Raw genomic sequence first — 15635 nt, 5'->3', positions numbered from 1 at the left:
TGGCGTGCGGTGACGCCTCCACTGCGACCCCTCGGATCAGCAGCGGTCCAGCATCCTCGACCCTTCGCCGCGTGCGGGAGAAGTGGAGGAGGGCCGTCTTGTCAGGTGCAAACTCCGCCCCGCTGCTAACTTCCCACGCCTCTGCACGAGGAATGACTTTTGTTTGTAGCCTTTCAACGTTCGCCCGCGCACTCGGTCCCACGACCCAGGCATTATAGTCATCCACGAACGCGATAGCCCCTTGTGTCTTGTTGATGGGGGTCTGAACCAGGTCTGCATTGAAGAAGAGGAATAGAGTAGCTGACAGGGGGGAGCCCTGGGGCAGTCCCGACTGCGGGAGATCGACCATGTCTGATGTCTCACCGTTGACCAACACACACGCTTGTCGGTTCGAGCAGAACGATTCCACCCAGCGCACCACCGTCTCGGGCACCTGGCGACATCGCAGGCGTTGGAGAAGGACGTCTCGGTCGACGCCATTGTATGCCCCCTTGACGTCAAAACTGACCAGGCTGAGCACTTTGCCGTCTCGCCAAGCGTCGTAGATCTTCTCCTGCAGAAGCGTGAGAGCTTGGCTGGTCGAATGACGTTTCCGGGCGCCAAACTGGTTCTTTGGCAGGAGAGAATACGTCTCGGCCAGGAAGGATAACCTCTGTGCTAGGACCGACTCTAACGCCTTCGCCAGCGTGGGTAACAGCGATATCGGTCGATAGGACTTTGCGTTCGTGTAGTTTGGCTTGTCTGGCTTGCGCAGCGGTATGATTTTCGCCTGTTTCCATGCTTGCGGGATGATCCCCGTTCTCAATGACGCCTCAAAGAGGAGGAAGATCCACCGGCCGAGGATCGGCCACAGCTCTTTCCAGACAACCGCGGGCACGTCATCCAGGCCGGGTGCTTTATATGGCTGCGCCCGGAATACCGCTCCTTTCACCTCATGCATGGTCAGTGGTTCCCACGGAAGCTGGTTGTCTTCTGCCCTCGACACGTGGTCCTGCCTCGGAGGGTGAATCTTGCTCTCGAAGAATTCGTCGAGCAGAAGCCGACTGATTTCGGCATTATCCTCCACCAATCGGTCTCCGACCGTCAGTCCAGGGATACGGTGGAAACCACCGCTCCCGTCGGGTTGGAGGTACTTCGCCGCCTTCCAGATGTTGTCGGTGTTCTGTAGAAACTCGTCCCAGTGACATTTCTTTTGTCGTTTCACCGTGTCGTGGAAGCGCTTTTTGGCCTCTCGGGCCGCACGCTCCAGCAATCCATCACCGGTGCCAGCCCTTCGCAGGCCCCGACAGCGGTTTCGTACTTGGGTGTAATCTTGTCGAAGTCTCGTCAGATCGAGATTCCACCACCGTCGCGTATAGGGTGACGGTCTCGACGTAGGCACGTGTTGATGGTTGCACCATCTCATTCAAGCGGGTTGACTGCTCCTCCACTTCATTGTGCCCTATCCTTTCAGGGGGAATTCCCACCTCTCGGGCCATGGCCGTCCGAATCCGTTTCCAATCCGCGCTTTTAAAGACCTTTCGAGGTGGCGTAATTACCTCGGGCACCTCAATCGCGAAAGTGGTGCTGATGGCGATGTGATCCGACCCGTGCTCCATACTGTGCGGTTCGCAGATTAGCCGATCTTCGGCCAGACCACTACTGGCGAAAACGAGGTCGATGGTGCTGTCACCGCTCGAGCTCTCAAAGATGACCGTGCCGCGGGGGAGGAGAAGCCGTAGGTCGAGGTCATCCACCAGATCCAGAATCTCCTGTGCCTCTCCTTGCCGAGGTGAAGGACCGATCGCGTCGCCACCCCATAGTTGGTCATGTCGATTGAAGTCACCGGCGACGATAATCTCCCGTCCTATTCCGTGCCGTCTGACCGCCTCTCTGATCAGTCGTGCTGTGATTTGAAGCGCCCCTGTGTCTGCCGGTGGTACATACACCGAGATGGCCAGGAATAGCCGCCCTTCAGCCTGGAATTGTATCGCGGCTATGTCTGGCGGGGCAACTTGGACGCTGCGCGCACGTAGCTGGGCGCCGGCGTAGATGAGTGTTCGGATTGGAAACCGCGCCCCCACCGCTATCTCCGTCGGGAGGATTTGTTCCCATCTCAAATGACATGATGGTGGAGCGATCACTCTCCCGTCGTCGCGGATGAAGCATGTCGGTTCCGTGATCATAATGAGTCCATGGTCTTGCAATGCTTCGTCGTTCATCAGACTGTGTTGTGCCGCCGGTCTTTTACCCAGATTCGCTTGGAGCACCCGGAGTGGCCTAGCCATGGCGTTCCACAGGATTGAGCCGGCGAAGTAGCTCCATGTACCGTGGACACGACCGATCAGTCGCTGGGTGTGGCCCTTGACAGGCTGCGCACCGCGTGTCGTGGGCCGTACACGCCGGCGCCGCATGCCCCGATTGTGCACATCGGCCGCACACCACCTCGCTCGATCGGCACCGAGTTTCTTGGTGGCCGTATTGGTGACACTTGTAGCATCTCGTGGGAGTCTGTCGCCGTTCGTATCGCCGCGTGTACGCCATCTCCCGCCGATGTCCATGCTCCCTCTCGCCAACAAGGCATCGGCCTCGTGTTGGTGAGTCAAGAATATGACCACCGATCCATACATCTTGTCCGTCGTACGACTGAGCCAGCGAATTCGTTCGATTTGCACTCCGTTTTCCTGTGCCACTGCCTCCATCGCTTCCTTGGCCACGGTCAACGTCCCGTCCGGGCTGAGGGTGTTGCGATGAACTCGATCAACCTTGACTGGGTACCATTGTTTATGGGTCTATCAATGGAGGGAGAAACAGTTAAGATACAGTACACAATGCAGGTCTCGCACGTGACGTCAGGTTCGTGATTTTAATGCTAAGCAGTCGGTGAGGTCTCTGACTGTCACAGTGGTTTCCGTAAATCAGATGCTAGAACCTCCTGTAACCCTTATCTTGAAATGCTTAAACAGTGGTCTCGAGGCTACGCACAATCAAGGAGGTGTTGGGCGTAAACGGTCTTTGTTAGACATCGTTTTTTCGCTTAAATTGGTCGCCCTCAGCTGCCACCGACAGGTCTCCTAATGTTCGGAAGAGGGTTGGAGCTGGCGCCTGTAGCTGGGTGTAAGGGAAGTATGTTTGTTCAAGATTTGCCAGATTGGTGGCTTAGCGGCTCATCGTGAAGGAGCACAACTTTTCTGAGTGTTTGACCGCAATAAGGCTGACGTACGCACGTTCAATTACTTGACCTAGAGTGTGAGTGCTCATATCAACTGACAACTCACTTCCATGTCTACTGCTCCAAGTCTGTTCCCTTCCAACAGCGTATATTGATGAGATTTTCCGTCAACAAAACGAACATACATCGTCTGACGCCTCTCAGGGCGCTGTCTAGAATGATAAGTCCTCCGGGAATAATTACAACGAAACAATTACGAGGTGTCGGATAGGTGGGAGAGAACCGATGAAGCCAGAATCAGGTACTATAGACGTTGGAAGAACTCTTCTGTTGCTTGAAGTATCTCTTTCAATTGTTGACAGTTGGCAATGGCCACGAGAGTGAGTAGGAAACCGGGATGAGAATCACCGAACAATAACAATCGGCTGATCATCGAACCACTGTCGGCATTGCTTCTCTTTCTCGTCTCTTAGGTACAAGCTGCCTCTCGGTGTCGAAACTCTGGAGGATTGTCCAAGGCGATAGTTATTCCCGTCATCATCAGATCTCTCATTTGTGCAATTCGCGACACGAACTTCCAGCGTACCTCTATTTGTTTTCAACTTGAGAAAGGTAACCGCATCGCTGAATTCAATCTCATGTAAGTGGGGCTGCAGAGCTTCGTACATTGCTCTACTCTTAGTGTTTGGACAGTGAAGCACCATGAGATTTGCTTCCAAGGACCCATGTTCGCAGTTCTGATATTGACACTTGATTATGACCCAGTGATCACGATAAGTGACGAAAAACTTTTCATGATCACCACGGCGCAAGCTCTTGTTCAAAATCCAAGGATGATTCTTGTTTGGTCCATCGCAAGAGCAGCTGGTGCTGGAGCATTGCTGAGACACACCGCAATCCCGCCGAGGCAGAGGGCTCGTATAGGACGAGAATGAGTCGCTGGAGTCAGGAGGAGAGAGATCATCCGTGCCGATATTAGAGTCACGAGCGGCAGGTTTGTAGGAGTGCATATGTCGCATGGCTGATGTCTTGCAAGATTCTTTACACAGAATATCTGGTATACGAGAAAAGTTCCGGGTAAAAGGACTGCTTTTGGAGGCGTTTTGAAGAATTTAAGCTGGCAGTATCTAGCTACCTGGGACCAGATGCGGCGGCCCTTCTTTTCGTTAAGTGCTCTTGTCGGAAGAACTGCATCTGAGATAACGGCCATGGCGTTTAGGATTGGTAACAAATACCAGATAGTGTTACTCGAGCCGGAGTTTAGTCGATATTGTGCCCAACGGTCTCACAGGATAAAGGCGTGACATTGATCCGGCAAGCAGTGTCCCCGACCAATCATGGTATCCGAGGCATGCTGACCGTGGTGAAGATGACACGAAGTCTCGAGCGTTTGTGGTCACACAGCCAATGAAGGCAGAACCATTGGTTTGTGTTACCAATACATGTTCCCATTTTGCCGATTGAAGGCCTAATTGCCTGTTTCGAACTCTTGTCGATTCTTGAGAACCAACCATCTGAAGAGCATCGCCTCATCAAAAGGCTCACCGATTGAAAGACTACTCATACAAGATCCAGTTCAGCCAAACATAAAGAATTTTAACTAAATACTTCAAACACAGCATATCTACGGAGTATCCCGAGTCGCGATCTCAGCTTCAATTTGTTTCTGGTGACAGAAGAAATCTACATCTGTCTAGGTCCTCACCCGTTTGGCTGCTGACGGTCATCGAGACTTGTTGTACTGGTAGGGTTTCTCAAATGAGCCTCGTGGCTCTCATAGATAACCCAAGGACAGTTCAGCACGGTGAAACCTAGCATACATTAATAGTTATAGTTTCGAAAAGGTTCCTTCGACAATTGAAAACCCATACCTAATTGTTTCCGAATTTCTCGAGATAGGATTCGAGCTGAACAGGGCATTTTCTCCTACGGATAGCAATACTGTATTGAAAGCATTCCTCGCTGACATCATTCAGAAAATCCTTCCACTTTTGGGAAGATCGTCTTTTCATCTTTACTGGTCAAATCCTCGTTATAAACGCGATTTAGAATGCTGAGTGCCGAGAGCATACCCTTGCCGGTGGACAGAGATGAACACTTCCCTGGGGTTTGAATGCGAGATGCTATAGCTCGGTTCAACGTGGCAGGGTAGAATTGGTGAGAACAACGATCATAAACCTGCCGACAACACCATCCTTCGGATATCTGGCAACGTGCCCCGTGCGCTGTGACCTCAGCTATGTCTTCAATGCTGTCCAAATCGATTTCATCACTCTCAGAGGTAACCAATATCTCATTGTGACAGCGCTGATCGGAGAACGGATCGATCGGCTTAAGATCATTGACCTGGGACATCCAATTGACAATGATCCGCCGTGTGTCCCGTTTCAGCTCTGTAATGTATCCTATCCACGGCTTTTTCTCGTCACCCTTGATAAAGACAAACATGTTGATGGAGATTTGGAGATCATGATCTGGTGCCAGTAAGTGTTTGAAAATTGTCTTTTGACCAAACTTACATTTTGTCAGGGATGGACTTTCTGATGACGCCTTGAAAATGAATTCGGCTCTGTAACTTTGTTAGACACATTCCAGTTTGCACATGTAGAAGTTAAGCTCACCCATAATTCAGAAAGATCTCTTCTCCTCGCTGAATGAATGTTTCAGCATAGCCTCGTATCATTTTACCGCACCTCGTTCGGACGTTCTTAAGGTTTGCGTTATTGTATGGATGCATCGCATGGTTGCTGAAAACTAGAAGATTTTTGGGGCTGTCGCCGTCAATAGAATGAACTGCTCGTCATTAACATCGATCACCCTGATTCTGAACGGATCACTACATTTGCTCACTGCCACCAAGGTCATCCTGCCATCGTCGTTCTTGCACGCATAGTCCGTATCAAGCACCACCTTTCCGCAATAGTCGCCTAGAAAGCTGCCGGATGGGATACTGTCACAGGCGAACAGACCCCAACCAGCATCTGGCAGACCTGAAGGTTTCACTTCGAGAAATGATGGGACGATGTCACTATCATTGTTGCCGCAGTCCTGGCATAAGCAACGTCCTGGAATGCAATAGTAGGACAATTGGCGGCATTCACACCGTCGATCGCACTTGGATTTACAATGGCATCCATGGTACATAGGCTGGCACGTGGAGCTATCGCATTTACAATCAGCAAAGCAGAAGGTTCGATTACCCACGCAGGCGCAGTCCGATGTTTCGTTGCACGGCCATTATGCTGGCAGTGCTCTGGAAATTGGTGTTCGAGTGGCCGAACGGCTAAGGTTGTATCGACTCTGCATTTTCTTTTTTGGCTATACTTCCTCCTCCGAGTGGATTTCGACATTTCTGCTTCCCATTAGCGCCACGGGTAACCAATATCTTGAAAACGTGGACGAACTCATTAGGTAGTGCTCGGCGTGATGGACCCAGTCTGAACAAGTCTTTTCTTTGCAGAGCAGATGACACCTTCGCCCAAGGTTCTTGCCAGCTATCAAAATTCAATTCTGTCCCTATCCAGTCTCAAGCAGTGACACGAGATTATATTGGTCTAGGACTGTTGTTCCCTTGCGCACTACCTGTAATCACCGCTAGCATGGGAAACCTACGACAGCCACCCACCGGTCTCACATACGCATGAGATGCCGAAGCGATTGGCTTTCACAGTCCCGCCACCAAGTCCTCCCGTGACCTGGAGGAGTTTGATAGCAAGGTAGCCGCCAAAACCTGTGTTTGATTGGAGTTAGAGCCAAACGCATCAGTCAAGGGTAGTAACCGTTACAGTCGCCTCACAGGCAATAATACTGTAACGACCAGCCTCTTAACCGGTGAAGCATTTTTAAGCAGGGCTCTGCTCAGCTACCAGTCAACCATTGAAATTTTACATTTTCTGTCTCTCAATAACATGATTGGCTCCAGATATAGATAGATTCTATTCCCATGTGGAGAATCACGTCTTACCAATCTTGTGCAACATTTCCCCCTCTGGTTGCCTACTTTGGTGCGTTATTAACAAGGAGTTGGGGTGGCTGGCACCTGGGCTTGATAGATATGACATCCTCGTCACATACAGAAGTTTGTTCAAAAAGTTTCATTCTGAATTCCCTGTGCTGGGAGTTTTCACAAGAAGTCGAAAATGTCCTGGATACCTCACACTCAAGAATCTCGAGCGGATAGAGAGAGTTTGACGACTCACCAGCTGCGAGCGTCGTCTCCAGTCTTTTGCGGTGACATTGGAGACACCGAAACGACCGCTGACTGTATATTCAGGTAGTCTGAATCTTAGTTTCATGCTTACCAAGCTAACCGAAAGATGATCAGTACTACTCCTGCAAATTCTCCCCAATCCGGGACCTCGATTGCCGCGGTAGAGTCACCGAGCCCGACCATTTCTGTCCAGGTCGAAGGATTGACTAAGGACATCGTCGAAGAGGATTTAAGAGCTGTGTTCCAAGTATTTGGGAAAGTGATTTGCGTCAAAATTTTGCCGGACAGTGACTATGCCTTGGTGGGATACACTCAGCGGGTTGATGCTGAAAAGGCTGTCCAATGGCTTGACGGTATTCCGATCAAGGGCATTTACGTTCGCGTCCTTCCGTTGAAAACCCTCCAGCAACTTTAATCCGGACTATTTCAGAAGCCAGCACCTCAAAGTCGGCAGCACCTCTGCCTACCTGTTCAATTAAGGGAACACTCGGAGTTCGAACCATTCGAATCTGCCCAAGAAAAAGAGACTCAGGAATTGTGCAAAGATACAAGAACCCACGTTCAAGCTAGAATTTACATCAGAGAAATAGTGATCCCATTAGGTCAGTGTTACGATGGGATCTGGATAATCGAGCCGGTGTTTGCGGGCTCCTCAATGATCCTTGGTTGCTACATAGGACGAACCTGGCATTCCCCGCCAATCAGCAACTCCCAGTTCTGCTAAAGACAGTACATCTGCTTTCCACGGTCCTCGTCCAATGCTTTCGCTAGCAGCTTTGTTCATCTGGCTTCAAGGCCTTGATCAACGCCTTGTCTGAAGGCCAGCTTTCAAACAGCGAAAACCCTCCAATCGTTCGAATGTCCGAAGACCATCCAGAAGCTTGGGAGGTCGGCGTAGTTAGTGTAGCAACGAATATGCATCCTAGTCGTCTTCATCGATTCAATTGACCTTAGGCAGACTGTAAGAGTTTCGATTGAATTAATATGGTCATACACAGCAGACTACGATGGTAGAATTGAAAATATTTGTAATCCCCATCTCTCTCCACTCATTAGCCTTCACCATTTTTCAAATGCCTTGTAAAGAATACTCTAAGCTGATACACTTCCGCGTGGCAGGAAGCTGTCTGAAGACTCCACACGAGCCCGTTTCCCTGGGTAATGAAAGTCTTCAGACAACTGGCGAAAAGAACTTTAGACGCGCAATACGGTTGTCGAAACGACCACGGTGCAGGCATCGACCGATGGCCAGCCTTCTGATCGGCGGGGTAAAAAATGCATCAGCAACTGCAGCATAACGTGCAATGTCTCTCCAGCGCACTGGTTGTCACCCCTCCCTACCAAAAAGAGAGACTTTTATCGATCGCTGAGAGCCAGTTATTCCACAGACAGCAACACGTAAGGGTCTGAAAAGAAGCAATCACGCAAGAGTATCATACTGGTCTGCAAAACCCTGTTTGCCTTGCTGGTTGAAAGGTTAAGGCATAGCTGCTGCCTGTGTGGTGTCCGTTCCGGCGACCGTTACTGTGACCACTTCTAGGTCGGCTCCTTCCCATAAAACAGCCTCCCTGCTCAAGGACCCTGCAATAGTCACACACTCGTCTGTTTCGAGTTTCGTGCCTGTTGCAAACAACACCGATCTATGTGATTGTTGTCTCCTTGGCTACATGCACGAACGGTGTTCCCCATATGCCATTGACTTATATTGATAAGTACTCTGTACAGACCTCCCTTCTCCATTCTTTAAACTCACAACCGCCGCCCATTTCAACGCAACTAATACAGTTTTCCGACCTAGTTCAAAGTCTGTGTGCAGTGACAACAATGCAATCCATATCGCAAGCACTTCCATTTTACGCTACATCTACGCATCTCCCAATACTAAACAGAATTCATCAACACTTCGGCATAGAACTCTTCGTCACGACAAATAAGAGCTTCACCAAGGCGAATAACGAATGGATCTGCCATAGGCGAAATCATATCACGATTGATTGCTCTTTTAAATGGAAACCCTTTGATATCGAAGGTCCGCTCTGTATCTCGAGAGGTGCCCAAGGTGAACCAATCCAGCAGTTTGCATTGTCCATTTCGGCCGAAACAATGGGAGAAGGCAGCAGCCCTTCCTTGATTCAGTATACATCAAAACGCGATGAGGATGACAAATTTGTCCCTCGAAAAAAGATTTTCAGTGCCAGAACACCTCAGGATTCTGTCCGAATGCCAACGAGCTGCATATTCGAGAGAATTCATTTTCAAAATTCAACATACAGTCGGGGATCACAACAACCGTGTTTCATTGTTGTTGAATTCTCCGCCAATATTTCCAGAGATAAAGAGAATTGGGTTACTATTGCGACGAAGAAGTCCCATTCAGTGATAGTGCGAGGTCGCAACCCGTCTTATTATCAGAGGATGTGGAGCAGAAGTGTTGACACCCAGATATCGAATGCCATGAAACAAGAATTTGTTGCAAGTCCAGACAACAATCGAAACACTCCCTCTTCATCTTGTGCACGTGGCACGAGTGAGTCACGAGGTTTTCCATTAACCGGGCAAGAAATCCCAGACCAAGTTGAGGGGGCTGTTTATCCGCAAGGGAAAGCGTGCGAGATTATCGATTCACTGCGATTCGGAGTAAATCGCTATCGGCCGATTTGTTCTTCAACCTTGTCGGCCACTTCAGCTGAAAGGTGTGCATCCCATCTCCAGGAGTATGATGCCGGCTGTACTACGAGTGGGAATGAGCGTTCAGGATGCGAGCTCGAGGTCAATGACAATATTTCGTGGTAGGTTTGATCCCTTTAATTAGGTCTCATATTGACAGAAGACAGGAAAATGCAAGGCGCCGCCTACGACTCCATGCAATTTCAGAAAGAGAATGGCACTGATCGTTACAATACGATCTTTAACGGAAGCATTCCCTCCTTCCATTCTCCAGGAACTCATGACCTGCGCACTTCCAGACTGGCGCTACCACCACCATCACCCTATCCACACTTGGACAATCTCTATCAACAGTGCTTCTCATGGCAGCCCCAGCAACCATGGCCACCCCATAGTGCTGTTGACGGAATGAACGATATTGACATCAATAATAACAATTCCGCACGCCGCCACGACCAAAAGTATACGTCAGCTAATTTGGTCAATACTGAGGTAGACCTTTTGCAGCCTTCTTTTGGAGCCCTCAGTCAGCAGTCCTACAGGTCGATATACGATACTCCTTCGCTTTGTGGCCGTCCTTCTCTGACGTCGCCAACAGGCGCTGCTAATGCTAACAGACAAGGTAGAGGGCTAAGAAGTAATTTTCCCGAGTATGTTACCAACATACTCCGTCGTTGGCTTGACGACAATTTAAATTGTCCATACCCTTCTCTGGAGACCAAAAAGTTACTGGTGGGAGAGACAGGACTCACATTGGGACAGGTGAGTTTTGTCTGTCTGGGTATATTTTTATCTGCCCTGACAAGCTCTAGATTGATAACTGGTTCATGAATGCTCGGCGACGTAATACGCAACTGCAAATGCCACGAAAGTAGCCTGGACCTTTAAACTACTCAATTGATGTGCTTAGGATCTTCTGAAGAGTGGTTGAAAAGATAGGGATGCTTCATGTTAGGAAGACAGTGTAACGGATGAGATATAACTCAAGTTGTAGCAAGTCCGATAGATTTGGGTTGTGAAAGGGCATGTTTTGATATAATTCACATCCAAATACTACTGCACCTCTTCGATTTGAGAGGCTAGGCGTGGTTTTGTAGCCGACAATCGCGGCAACACCCCGTACAGTACCAAGGACATACATAACATAGAATTTCTAGTGCAAGGTTAGACTAAAAGTGTCTGGGCAAATAGCGGAATACTGTACTGTAGTATTAGCTTGAATGTCTCACCATTTGAGACACCGGTAAATGAGTACTGTATCGACCGGACTACAGTCACTTCGGGAGGATATCTAGTGAGTATTCGGATTTGCATCCAACCACTCTTTGACTCGACGATTTGAGAATGCCTGAAATTGGAGCTCGACGCCAGGAAGCTCTTGCGTCGAAAGGTGTGGCCGAACGACGAGGAGAGGAGACGCTATGAAGACATCTAGCGATTTGCTACCAACAAAAGTTGTGGGCGTGCGCAATGCATCACGCAAACATATGGCTATTCAGATCAGCTCGAGAAGACCATACCATGTACGATACTGCTAATAGAGGGTTTGAGCTTTGGTACAATGCATTTCCCCTACACAAATGTCGTGAGGAAGGTGGGCAAGATGCGGAAGACAGTGGGAAGAGGGCGCCGGAGTGGCCGCACGAGTAAGATGCTACAGTACCGTGGGATGAAATTGAAACACTCTTTGGTTTGTGATTGGAGGCAACACATGGAGAAGTCGGCAAAAGATTAAAGTAACACACGAGAAACGTGGGTGAGGATTCATCAAAGCGGTCGCGGCCGTCGCCGGCAAAATCCACGAAGAAGCGTTGTAAAACATGAAACCCTACGCCAACGTCTGCTGGATCACGAAAGACATAGGGAAAAATTATGGGAGGTTGATAAAGAGGCCGCAACCAAGAGTGTAAACCCATGATTTTCTGTGGCAGGATGTGGAACGCGACACCAAGAGACAACAGTACAGTGTATCCTGAAAATGCCCTCCCCTTATAGTTTTTCTTCTGAGAGATCTGGCCGTACGAACATGACTTGAAGGAGGGTCTGGATCAAGGGATACCAAGGTGGATAAGACTTAGCTCACGATAAGACGGCGTTTACCAATAAGGCAATAATAGTCGAGAGTCCAATGTGATGTATTGACGAGTCTGATCTCATTCACTAGGAGGCCATTTGCTGTCTATTTGTATAGTAAAAAGGAGCGTAAATCATTCTCCGGTTAAAGCTGTCTCGCGCCATGGACTGCCGTTTTCACTCGAGCACATGCTCAGCCTTGTCTACTTCGCTTATCACATGATGGGTTCGTTGATGAGGCCTGCTCAACCATACAGACAGTACTGCATCATCCTGCTTGAGGAGGACTTTTCAGGTCCATGTGCCAGTGCTTTTTTTCCACCGCCTTCCACGGTAAGCCCATCTCATTCGCTATCTGCTTCCACATATGTTCACACTCGCTAATTGGGAATGCGGTCAGCCTGCTGCCGAAAAGAAAGAGCAGACGGCTTCGCGACAATACCTGGAGTAGAGGCGGGCAATGCGATCCGTGCTCTTCATCACCCAGTGCATGTCTTCTGCTTTCTCCCATGACACGCCCAGCATTGTTGATATCTTGGTCCACATGTCTTCACGATGTCTAATTGTAGAATTCTGTGAGTCCATCGTCCTGGGATAGGAGCTAACAACTATCCAACGTACCTAGAATACAATTCCGCAAGGTTCGCCAGCTCGGTTTCGGTCCATTCAGTCTTCTTCTCTAGATAATTCTGATAGCGCAGCCTACAGCTGGTGGAACTTCGACCAGTCATCTCTTTGCTGATTTTATCCCATGTCTGTCCCTTTCCACGGAGCTTTATTACTGTCTCGTCTTCCTCTGAAGACCACGTCGACTTCTTCCTTACACCTGGGCCGGATGCATTCTCTTCCTGATTTGAAAGTAATTTCGAAATATCCATTTCGAATTCAATGCCGTCGTAGTCCGGTACATGAAAGAAGGTGCGTGATCTTTAGGACAAAATTATTGATGGTTATGCTATTGATGTGGAGGAACTGGTTCTCCCTATATTAAAGGAATCATACTAATCCTTACGCCGGAGAAGCCAAATTATCAACCGAAGAGATCATCTCAGGTTTCAAGATTATGCTCATGGGCGATAATTGATAGTTATTATTTGCTTAAAATCTACTCTTAACTGACCAACCTCCCTAGGTGTCAAAAAGTGATTGGCTCTTTATGAACAATACCTGGAGACCATTTTCCACAAAGCTGCAATGCAACTCTCTGGTGTCTATTTAAGTTCTGCAGGCGAGCCAGACAGAGTTATTATACCCTGGTCTGACCGTCGCCGAATAATATTGCTCTTGGTATGGTGTAGCTTTCACGCTCATACCTCCGTCCAAAGTGGCGGTTGGCCATTGTCGACGCCGAGAGCCAACCACTTCGCGACCAGCAATAATACCAGCGACGCAAAACGTGTCAAGAGAGGTTATTTGCAGATAAGCAGTATGTGCATCGCTGCGATTCAAACACTACAGCCTCATGAATTGCTAGGCTGGTCGTGGTCGCCTAAGCGACGAAACGCGCGTGACCGACCCTTGAAGGACAGTCCAGCATTGGATTGGACAAACCTCCCGGTTGGGCGTCACCAATGAGCGGACTCGGAGCGGACTCGGGGTGTTCTTCCCGTCTGAGAAGAACAACAAGGAACAATACAGGACGACAGCTCGGATTCAAACGCTACGAGATTCCTCGCTGCCTCCGTACGAGAACGAACACCTCTTTACCGACCCGAAGGCAGTACACGTCAAGGACATAGAAAGTCTCGACAAGCCATTCCTGTATTCCGAAGGCTGTCGATGCGTCTTGCTGTCTCTCTTGACCGCCTGCCCCCTCATCCTAGAGTAGACTAATTGCAGTGGCTAACCGTTAGCCATTTGAAAAGGGCTGATTACGCGTCGTTCGTTTAGAAATATGTCGTTCGCCACTATTAATTCTCACAGCCACAGTTTCGGATAGTGTGGGGAAAGTGTGAAGAGAGAAAGGTTAGATCCCCTTCGGGTGATTTCATGCAGCATACTTTTATTATCGTAAAATTGGAACATATCTTACTCCGGTGTACTTTCCTGAGAAGTTAGCTCGACAACCCACCGAGGATCGCAGTCCGGCCGTGTCATAATCTCTTCGTCGTCCAACTTCAGTAAAGGGAGGGTCTCTGCTCGACTCGGGTCTTGTAGTAATTCAAACAGACTCCCACCCAATGCGCGGTCCAGCTGTCGCAAAAATCGACCTTTTTCCGTATCGACCGCGTTCAGAAGCGCGACGTGCTCGGGTGCTGTCAACGTCTCTTCGAAACTGCTTCCGATTAGTGGGAAGGTGCCGGACGAATGCTATTCCCGCCTGTGAAAAGATAGCCACTTACATTCTGTCACTGACCACTACTTTAACATCTCCAATCGACCAATCGCGGGTCACCAAGCCAAGAGAAGACCAACCAAAACGTTCCGCCCATGAAAGCCAGCGCTGGCCGGCTTCGATCTGTTTGGACAGTTTTCGTTTACATTGATTCCACCGAGCCGCATCCGGAGCATTCGAGTCTATCAGACCACTCTTGGTCATGGCCTGGCCTTTGTAGTGATCAGGGAAAGCCGTGTCCCAGATGTGTTCGATCATTGAGCAATACGCCTTAGCCTTGTCGACCTTTGTAGGGGGCCTTCGTCTTGAAATCCATGCGTCTTCATCGTTGGTCACGAGCCGACCCGCATTTGCTGTTGTGCTGCGATACAATTTCGCCAACCTAGCCAGTGCGAATCTTCGCATGTAGCCGTACATTTCACCGGCTGTATCGATGGCCGTTAGGGTCCTGACTAGCCTTTGAGGCTCATTGCTAAAGACATCAGCCGTCGACGGGGCTCCGCCTTGTTGTACAGCGACCATAGCTCGTTTCAGAGCGCCGAATCCATGACTGTTGCCGACGGCCAAAACCATTGTCACAAGGATGTTTACACGGTGTGGACTGACACCCTGTGGATATGCACTATTCGCGAATGACAGCCCTGGTCGTCGACAAAATCGGTCCCACAGGCGAATCGCTTTGATTGTTCCTGTCGTATGAGCTGCGTGAGACGTATGCGGCTCTCTTTTCATGTCCCACTCTTCCCAGTAGGATTGGTCGGTTGGTGATCCTGTTGTGGCGCTCGCAGCCGACTGCAGTTGAGTTGTCGACGTAGAACCAGTACCTCTTGGTTTCTTGGTGGGCGTTTCAGGGCCAACAGTGTGAATCGAGCGCTTATTAGATGACCGTACTACATGCTTCATCCTGGCACGGCTGCTGTCAGAAAGTCCTTCGGGAACTTTCACATTGTTTGTCTGGACATCATCTCGGCCTCGCTTGTCCTTCCTTACTCGTCGCTCGTCTTCCACCTGCGTCTCAACAGTAACATTGTTGTTGGCATTGCGATTATTTGTACCATTCTCAGATATGTTCCCTATTTCGGAGATATCAACCACTTCTTCACTGTCCCCATTCTCATAGTCCGTCCTCAAACCGACTTGCTTTTGTGCCGAAAAGCCCTCCCCGGTCTGGCTAAGACCATGATGTTCTTCGTCTATCT

At 49.4% G+C, this 15635-nt stretch overlaps 4 protein-coding genes across 4 annotated transcripts; 1 reads left to right on the top strand and 3 right to left on the bottom strand.

Annotated features, from left to right (window-relative positions):
- Nucleotides 1-5119: 5119 nt before the first annotated feature.
- Nucleotides 5120-5834, bottom strand: PV06_11833 (uncharacterized protein; the record flags this gene model as incomplete). Its single annotated transcript, XM_016413568.1, has 3 exons — nt 5120-5625; nt 5671-5720; nt 5773-5834. The coding sequence occupies 3 exons, from the start codon at nt 5832-5834 to the stop codon at nt 5120-5122; spliced, it is 618 nt and encodes a 205-aa protein (XP_016256056.1).
- Nucleotides 5835-7290: 1456 nt separating this feature from the next.
- On the top strand, nt 7291-7776 carry PV06_11832 (uncharacterized protein; the record flags this gene model as incomplete). The annotated part of the gene is made up of 2 exons (XM_016413567.1): nt 7291-7424; nt 7476-7776. 2 exons carry the CDS (start codon nt 7291-7293, stop codon nt 7774-7776), a joined length of 435 nt encoding a protein of 144 aa, XP_016256055.1.
- Nucleotides 7777-12369: 4593 nt separating this feature from the next.
- Nucleotides 12370-12979, bottom strand: PV06_11831 (uncharacterized protein; the record flags this gene model as incomplete). Its single annotated transcript, XM_016413566.1, has 3 exons — nt 12370-12481; nt 12544-12660; nt 12723-12979. 3 exons carry the CDS (start codon nt 12977-12979, stop codon nt 12370-12372), a joined length of 486 nt encoding a protein of 161 aa, XP_016256054.1.
- Nucleotides 12980-14055: 1076 nt separating this feature from the next.
- Nucleotides 14056-15625, bottom strand: PV06_11830 (uncharacterized protein; the record flags this gene model as incomplete). The annotated part of the gene is made up of 2 exons (XM_016413565.1): nt 14056-14376; nt 14444-15625. Coding segments are annotated over 2 exons (1429 nt in total), but the record flags the coding sequence as incomplete, so codon positions are not given.
- Nucleotides 15626-15635: the final 10 nt, after the last annotated feature.

Source organism: Exophiala oligosperma (assembly GCF_000835515.1).
Source record: "Exophiala oligosperma strain CBS 72588 unplaced genomic scaffold supercont1.72, whole genome shotgun sequence".
In the NCBI taxonomy this organism is placed as follows: domain Eukaryota; kingdom Fungi; phylum Ascomycota; class Eurotiomycetes; order Chaetothyriales; family Herpotrichiellaceae; genus Exophiala; species Exophiala oligosperma.
The sequence above is the reverse complement of the archived record's forward strand: the minus strand, read 5'-3'. Positions and strand labels throughout refer to the sequence as shown.